This window comes from Tachyglossus aculeatus, chromosome 8 (genome assembly GCF_015852505.1).
Source record: "Tachyglossus aculeatus isolate mTacAcu1 chromosome 8, mTacAcu1.pri, whole genome shotgun sequence".
NCBI lineage: Eukaryota > Metazoa > Chordata > Mammalia > Monotremata > Tachyglossidae > Tachyglossus > Tachyglossus aculeatus.
The window spans coordinates 3844391-3853365 of NC_052073.1; the positions used below are offsets into that span (position 1 = coordinate 3844391).

The window sequence follows — 8975 nt, forward strand, 5'->3', positions numbered from 1 at the left end:
CCCGGGTCGGAACCGGCTGTGGGGGAGAATTTTGGACCCGGCTGGGGCGGTTTCCGGGCCGGCGTACAGACGGGGGAGCTTGGAGGGGCATGGGGATAAGGGTGGGCACCCACTTGGGTGGGCAATAGCTGGGAACAAGGAGCCAAGCCAGGTGGCCCCTCGGGGGGCATAGGGGAATGAGTCAGGTGGTCTCCCTGGTATGGGCCCATCAGCCCTGGGAGGGAAGGGAAGGTGGGAGTCTCAGGAGCAGCCTCCATTCATTCATTCATTCATTCAATCGTATTTATTGAGCGCTTACTATGTGCAGAGCACTGTACTAAGCGCCTGGGAAGTACAAGTTGGCAACATATAGAGACGGTCCCTACTCAACAGCGGGCTCACAGTCTAGAACCCTAGGGCCCAGGAGTTGGAGCTGGTGATGATGATAATAATAATAATGGTATTTGCCCGTTTTTAACTCAGTCCCCACTGTCAGTCAGCCAGTCGTATTTATTTATTTTTATAGAGAAGCAGTGTGGCCTAGTGGATAGAGCACAGGCCTGGGAATCAAAAAGACCTGGATTCTAGTCCCAGCTCCGCCACTTGTCTGCTGTGTGAGCTCGGGCAAGTCACTTCACTTCTCTGGTCCCTAGCTTCTTCAGATATAAAATGGGGATTAAGACTGTGAGCCCCATGGGGGACAGGGACTGTGTCCAACCCAGTGTGCCAGCTTAGTACAGTGACATAGTAAGCGCTTAACAAATACCATCATCATCCTCATTAGAGGACTAGGGTCTCAGTTTTCCCATCTGCTAAATGGGGAGAGTAGCTCTTGCTCCTTCCACCCAGAGATACTGGTGATGGGAAGGAGATGGGTTTTAAAATCTCCCGGCCTACTTCAATCCGATGCAGCCGCCAAGGATATGGTGACCAGAGTAGGCAGGGGAATTAAAAGGGAGAGGGCGTTAACAGAAAGAAGCTGTTTCGATCTTGGAAGCGCAAATCAAGAACTATCAAGGCTCACCCAAGCTTTGAAAAAGAAACATTTAGAAAAACATTCCTCCGTCACAGTTTCTCCTTTCCCAACCCACACATTTTATGGTAGTCTGTGGGCAGGGATGGTATCTGCCAACTCTATGGTGTTGTACTTTGCCAAGCGATTAATACAGTGCCCTGCACATTATAGGCACTCAATCAATAGGATTATGTTCAGTTAATCCCACTGCAGGAGGGTCCTAGCCAGGGAAAAGGAGGATTTAGGTCCCAGGCATTGTCATGCTTGGGATAATAATAATAATAATAATTGTGATAGTTGTTAAATCACCTATCATGAGTGAAGCATCATACTAAAAACTGATTGGAAAAAGATTATCAGGTTGGACACAGTCCCTGTCTCACAAGGGGCTTACATTCTTAAGCAGGAGGGAGCACAGGTAGTGAATCCCCATTTTACAGATGAGGGAACTGAGGCCCAGAGAAGTGACGTGACTTGCCCAAGGTCATACAGCAGGCAGGTGGCAGAGCTGGGATTAGAATCCAGGCCCTCTTGCTCCCAGTCCCCGGTCCCAGTTTACACCTCCCATTTCTTTCCCAGGGGAGAAAGCGGTTTGCGAGAGTACTCGGAAGTGAAGACGGTGACGATAAAGATCCCCCAGAAGAATTCCTAAAACGGGGTGGGGCGGGGCAGGGGGTCGGTACGGTTGGTGGGGCCCGACGCTCAGGAACCCCGCCTGGCACCAGTGTCTATTTAAGAATGGACCGACCCGGACCCGTCCCTGCCCACCGCCCACCCCCTGCAGCGGCCTGGTCTGCCCTCGACGGCCCACTTACGTCCAACCGGGCCCCCGTGTCCTCCCTGTCCCCCCATCTTCCCTCGACCCCCAGCCTTCGGTCAGCGGCTCCACTCCCCTCTGGGATTCCTCCCTGCGGGTGAAGCCCCATCCCAGGGCGAGTGCCTGGCAGAGCCCATGTGGCCGGAAGGCACCTGTTTTGCCCCCCATCTCCCCGAGATCTCTCCCTTCTCGTCATCCGGTCCCCGCCCGGGCCCCAAGGAGCTCCCGCAACCGCCCAATCGTCCCTGTGTCCATCGGAGAGAGGCTCGGGCCTACCGGGAGCCAGGCTTCCGCAGAGACTGCTGGACGCAAGGGCGGCCTCCCCACGGTAGCATGTGCCACCCGCGGCCTCCCAGCCCCGTTCGCTGGGCCGATTCGTCTCTGCCCCTTCCGGGTTCCCGGTCTCATTGGGACGTAACACTGGCTCCTCACTAGGCCACTCGCTGCTTGGTTGGTTTTTCTTTTTCTTTCAGGAGGCCCGGAGGGCCTGGCTGGTTGGCCAGAGGGAGGCCCGGGGCGCCTTGCCGAGGTTCAAGGTGGACACCGGGCGGGATGCTACAAGACGAGGGTCCTTCGTGCGAAGCCCCTCCCGCAGCCGAGCACGGCTGCGGCCTGGGATGTCCGCAGAGGCTGGAGGGTGCTAGCCGTGCCCCGCTCGGGGGCGTGGAGAGAGCAGGACCCGGCTTTCCGTTCTCACCAGCCCTGCCCTATCCTGCTGCTCCCACACCCCCAGGAGTTGGGAAGAGAGCCCGGTTTTCCACCCTTCCCCTCTGCACCCCGCCTCCCCCAAAGGTTGCCCCCTTTCCTCCTTGCTCACCCCCTTCCCCTGTTGCCCCTGCCGGCTTCCCAAACCCGCCGCAAGCCCAACCTCCGCCCCGATGATGACGACGAACGTTTATTTAAGAGCTCCGATCCCCGGCCTAGCCTTCCGTGGAATCGGGGGCAGAGTATAGCTTACGTGTTTAACAGTTTCCTGCTTTCTAACCATGCCCGTTTTCTATTTATAACTCTCGTCTCTACGTGTGTGTCTTCCAGCGATTTGTCCTCGCCGTGATTTCCAACCAAAAGACCCTCACCCCAACCCTCTGGGGGACACCTCACTCCAGACTCCCCAGTGTGAATGTCCTTTCCTCCTACTGTAGCCACGTCCGAGTGAAAACATACAGCAACTAACTAGTTATCTTGGAACTGCAATATGAAATGTGAAAAAGGAGATTTATTTCTTTTCTTCTATTTACTTAAAAAGAAACTTCTGTGCTAGCAATAAAGCATTTATATTATGTAGCCGGCGAACTGGTTTCTGTGTGGGTCAAGGCCAGACTGCAGGGGTGATCAGTGGGCCTGGGTTCTAATCCCAGCTCTGTCGCTTAACTGCTGTGGGATTTTGGGAAAGTCACGACTTCTCTGTTTAGTTTCCTCACCTTTAAAGTGGGGATCGTGACTGTGAGCCTGGTGTGGAACACGGACTGTGTCCAACCTTGTTTCTACCCCAGCGCTTAGTACGGTGCCTGGCACACAGTCAGTGCTTAACAAATCCCATAAAGAAAAATAAATCTGTTCTCCCTCCTATTTAGAGGGTGAGCCTCGTTTGGGACCTGATTCAGCGCTTAATACAGTACTCGGCATGTAGTAAGCCCATAACTGTTACCACAATTTTTGGTGACAGGCTGATGGAAAAGGCAGACAGGCCCAATCAAACCAACACTGAATAGACATGGAACCACAAGGATCAGAATCCCAGAGCGGAAAGAAACCTTCAGAGATCATCTGGTCCAGGCCCCTGCTTTTGGGCAAAGGACAAATGGGCATCACTGTGAGCCCGTTGTTGGGTAGGGACCGTCTCTATAGGTTGCCAACTTGTACTTCCCAAGCGCTTAGTACAGTGCTCTGCACGCAGTAAGCGCTCAATAAATACAATTGAATGAATGATATTGGGCAAATCACTTCACTTCTCTGGGCCTCAGTTCCCTCATCCGTAAAATGGGGATTAAGAGTGTGAGCCCCATGTGGCACAGGGACTGTGTCCAACCTGATTACCTTGTATCTATCCCAGCAGTTAGAACAGTGTTTGGCACATAGTAAGTGCTTAACAAAAGCAGCGTGGCTCAGTGGAAAGAGCCCGGGCTTTGGAGTCAGAGGTCATGGGTTCAAATCCCGGCTCCAGCAGTTGTCAGCTGTGTGACTTTGGGCAAGTCACTTCTCTGGGCCTCAGTTCCCTCATCTGTAAAATGGGGGTGAAGACTGTGAGCCCCCCGTGGGACAACCTGATCACCTTGTAACCCCCCCAGCGCTTAGAACAGTGCTTTGCACATAGTAAGTGCTTAATAAATGTTATCATTATTATTATTATTATTAAAGCAGAACCCCAGGGCTCATCCTTTTTGGGAGTGGAAGGAGCAGGGTGCATGGCTCAGGACCGGCATCCTACCAGCTTCCTGGAGGAGGTGGGCTTGCAGAGGTTGCTGGGAGCCCTTACAGAGGGACCATCCAATCAATCAATCGTATTTATTGAGCGCTTACTGTGTGCAGAGCACTGTACTAAGCGCTTGGGAAGTACAAGTTGGCAACATATAGAGACAGTCCCTACCCAACAGTGGGCTCACAGTCTAGAAGGGAAGTCAGGGGTCCGAGCCACCATGTTGGACTCGTTCCCTCTCTCTTGAAGGGGGGGCTTGAGAATCCTGCCACTCCGGCCAACAACCCCGTCCGCCCTTCGCCACACCCCGCCAGGCCTCAGTGGGGGGGGACCAAACGGGACCCCTCCCCATCTCCCAGCCCCCCGCTCTCCCCGTGGGTCGCCGGGGGAGCGGTGGGGGACCCCGGGTGTTTGAGAAAGCCGGGCTGCTGGCTGCTGTCCACCCCAAGACTGATCACCCCTGGCCCCATTTACACTTCAAATGGGGCCAGGGTGTGCGAGCCTGGGAACTGACCAGCCTGGCCTCCACCTCCTGATTTGACACTTTCCCTTGGTCCCTGGCCAGGAGGACCTGCCATTTGGTCTTTGAAGTGGGGCCTGTGGAGAAAGCGTTTTTTTTTGGTACAATCTCCAGAGAGGAGAGAGCAAGAGCCGGAGTTGAAAGGGCCTCTCCCAGAACCTGGCGGCCTCCTCCCGGGCTCCTGGGATGCCCTCGCCCATCGGCTCCTGGGATCTTGGAGGGTGAGGGTGGGCGAGGGGTCCCTTATTCACTGTCTTGCCCCCCTCGCCTGGGGTAAAAATAGTAATAATTGTGGTATTTGTTCATTCCTTACATTGTGCCAGGAGCTGTTCTAAGCGCTGGGGTGGATACAGACAAATCAGGTTGAACATAGTCCCTGTCCCACGTGGGGCTCTCAGTCTCAATCCCCATTTTACAGATGAGGGAACTGAGGCCCAGAGAAGTGAAGTGACTTCCCCCATGGTCACAGTGGGGACAAGTGGCGGAGCTAGGATTAGAACCCATGACCGTCTGACTCCCAGTAGACTTCTGATCAGTTCCTTCCCGTTAAGAAAGATCTGGAGAAGCAGCGTGGCTTAGTGGAAAGAAACCGGGTCTGGGTGGTCAGAAGAACTGAGATCAAATCCTGGCACTGCTACCTGTAATAATAGTAATAATAATAATGACGGTATTTGTTAAGCACTTACTATGTGTCAAGCACCGTTCTAAGCACTGGGGTAGATGCAAGGTAATCAGGTTAGACACAGTCACACGGGGTTCACAGTCTTAATCTCCATTTAACAGATGAGGTAACTGAGGCCCAGAGAAGTGAAGTGACTTGCCCAAGGTCATACAGCAGACAAATGTCAGAGCTGGGATTAGAACCCAGGTCCTCCTAACTTCCTGGCTCAGGCTTTGTCCACTAGGCCATGTTGCTTCCTTGCTGGCTGTGGGGTTTTGGCCAAGTTACCTTAACCTCTCTGTAGCTCAGTTTCCTCATTTATAAAATGGGGATTCAATACTTGTTCTCCTTACCCCTTGGACTCTGAGCCCCATGGGGGAAAGTAACTCTATCTAACCCGATTGTATGACGTCCACACCTTGCTTTTAGAGCAGTGATCAACACATAGTAGACATTTAGCAAATGCCACAAGTACACACTGATGGACTTGTGTCACCTGTGTTTTCTCCAAGGTGAACCGGCGTCTGGGGTTCACCCCCAAAATGCAGGCAGACCTGTTCGCATCCCAGTTACCCCTAATCCTCCACCCGGCTCCCTCCAGGCCCAGTGGCCAGCGGTCCCAGTTGCGGGGAGTGGGTTTCATCTGGAAATTCTCACCGCCCAGAGACATGGATGGAGGGAAAAGAGTGGGAAAGCATCGGCCTATCTCCCCGGGAGACGCGGGGGAGGACTGGGCAGGAAGGGTGGGGGCTTGACGGCGAGACCCCTCTCCTCCAGCAGTTCTCAGCCTTGGTCGTTTCAACCCTAGACCCCCCAGATCAATCAATCCATCAGTGGCATTTACTGAGCTCTTATGTGTGCAGAGCACTGTACTAAGCACTTGGGAGAGTTTGACACAAGAGAGTGGGAAGACATAAGCCCTGCCCACAAGAAGTTTACTGTTTAGAAGGAGAGACGGACGGTAAAAAAAAGTGCTATCATTTATGCGGATTAATTATTTCTCCCTGGGATGCAGGAATCCTGATATCTGGCCTCTGCCGCTCATTCATTCATTCACTCAGTCATTCAGTCATTCATTCAATTGTATTTATTGAGCACTTACTGTGTGCAGAGCACTGTACTAAGTGCTTGGAAAGTACAATTCAGCAATAAAGAGAGACAATCCCTGCCCACAAGGGGCTCACAGTCTAGAAAGGTGGAGACAGACGTCAAAACAGGTAAACAGGCATCAATAACATCAATATAAATAAACAGAATTATAGATAGATACACATCAAAACAAGTAAATGGGCATTACGCCCATTCCTATCCCACATGGGCGGGATAATAATAATAATAATAATAATAATGTTGGTATTTGTTAAGCGCTTACTATGTGCAAAGCACTGTTCTAAGCGCTGGGGTAGTTACAAGGTAATCAGGTTGTCCCACGTGGGGCTCACCGTCTTCATCCCCATTTTCCAGATGAGGGAACTGAGGCCCAGAGAAGTGAAGTGACTTGCCCAAAGTCACACAGCTGACAAGTGGCGGAGCCGGGATTTGAACCCGCGACCTCTGACTCCAAAGCCCGTGCTCTTTCCACTGAGCCATGCTGCTTCTATTTAGATCTATTTAGCATCTACAGGGTTCAGAAGGTCCTAATCCTGGCTCCGCCACTTGTCCGAGCTGAGGGAGTCCTCACCCTCCCGGCCCGCCCAACCCCCCGGATTTCCTACTGACCGACATGGAGTGTGGGCCTGGTCGGCTTTCCCAGCTGGAGGCACCGAGCCCTTTGCAGAGAACCACCCGCGTGCCAGGAGCCAGGGCTGGCGGGTTGGGCCCCGGGCTGCCGTGCATTGTTTAGAGATGTTTTGCTAACCTTTAAAGAGCATCTTCCCATGCAACCACACACTTTCCGCTCTGGAGGATGATTAAGGCTGGCCGGACTTAGGGCCGCTGGCCAGAGTCATTCCAGCTGGCCCCGCTGCGGGTGGGTGGGGAGAGAGTGAGGGGGCCTCTTTGGGAGACAGAGGGCATCAGAACCAGGCCAGGGAGAGAAGCAGCTTGGCCTAGTGAAAAGAGCAGGAGCCTGGGGTTCGAATCCCACATGGACCAGCCACTTCACCTCTCTGTGCTTCGGTCGCTTCATCTGGAAAATGGGGATCAAGACTGTGAGCATCATGTGGAACCGGGACTGCGTCCAGCCTAATTATGTAGCATCATCATCAATCATCATCATCAATCGTATTTATTGAGCGCTTACTAGGTGCAGAGCACTGTACTAAGCGCTTGGGAAGTACAAATTGGCAACATATAGAGACAGTCCCTACCCAACAGTGGGCTCACAGTCTAAAAGGGGGAGACAGAGAACAGAACCAAACATACTAACAAAATAAAATAAATAGAATAGATACGTACAGGTAAAATAAATAAATAAATGGAGTAATAAATATGTACAAACATATATACATATATACAGGTGCTGTGGGGAAGGGAAGGAGGTAAGATGGGGGGTGGACTGGGGTAGCATCTACCCCAGTGCTTAGGACAGCGCTTAGCTCACAGTAAGGGCTTAACAAATACCATTATTATTATTATTATCATTATTATCCCAGCTCCACCATCTGTCAACTGTGTGACGGCAGGCAAGTCACTTCACTTCTCTGGGCCTCAGTTCCCTCATCTATAAAATGGGGATTAAGACTGTGAGTCCCACGTGGGACAACCTGCTCATCTTGTATCCTCCCCAGCGCTTAGAACAGTGCTTTGCACATAGTAAGCGCTTAACAAATGCCATTAACAACAACAACATTATTATTATTATGGAGCGGGGAGGAATTGTTGGTTATGGGAGCTGGGGAAGGAGTGGAGAGTCCAGAGAGAAATTGCATCTCCCTCTCTTTTCTGCTGTGGCTGCAGAAGGCTGGTCAGTGGAAATCACCCTCCTCTATTTCTCCCGGAATCATTTCCCTGGGAATTTTTTTATGGTAGTTGTTAAACACTTACTATGTGCCAGGCCCTTTATTAAGTGCCGGGTTAGATACAAGCTAATTGGATTGGACACAGCCCATGTCCCACTTAGGGCTCACAGTCTTGATCCCCATTTTACAGCTGAGGTAACTGAAACACAGAGAAGTGAAGTGACTTGCCGAAGATCACACAGCAGACACGTGGCAGAACCGGGATTAGAACCCAGGTCCTCTGGCTCCCAGGCCTGTGGTCTCTCCACAAGACCATGCTGCTTCTCAATTGGACAATTGGGTCCCTGGGTCAAGGAATCAATAGTACCAGTATAACCAGTTATGACCGTACTGGTTGCCTACTGTGGGAGGAAAACTGTATTGAGTACCTACCAGGTGCAGAGTGATGTACTGGAGGCCTCCTGTTTGTAGAAACTGTATCTTGCACCTATTGCGTTCATGTGAGAACAGTGTCTTACACATAGTAAAGCGCTTAACAAGTGCTTTGCACATAGTAAGCGCTTACTCCCTTCAAGGCCCTACTGAGAGCTCATCTCCTCCAGGAGGCCTTCCCAAACTGAGCCCCTTCCTTCCTCTCCCCCTCGTCCCCCCCCTCCATCCCCCCATC

The 8975-nt window shown here is 52.2% G+C and overlaps 1 protein-coding gene across 2 annotated transcripts in view; it reads left to right on the forward strand.

Annotated features, from left to right (window-relative positions):
• ALDH1A2 (aldehyde dehydrogenase 1 family member A2) overlaps window positions 1-3095 on the forward strand; it is a 72727-nt gene extending 69632 nt beyond the window's left edge. For both annotated transcript variants that reach the window (XM_038750155.1, XM_038750156.1), the window contains one exon: window positions 1574-3095. In XM_038750155.1, the coding sequence (XP_038606083.1) occupies window positions 1574-1646 (73 nt within the window). In that variant the 3' untranslated portion in view covers window positions 1647-3095. The remainder of the gene's footprint in view (window positions 1-1573) is intronic.
• The last annotated feature ends 5880 nt before the right edge of the window (window positions 3096-8975 follow it).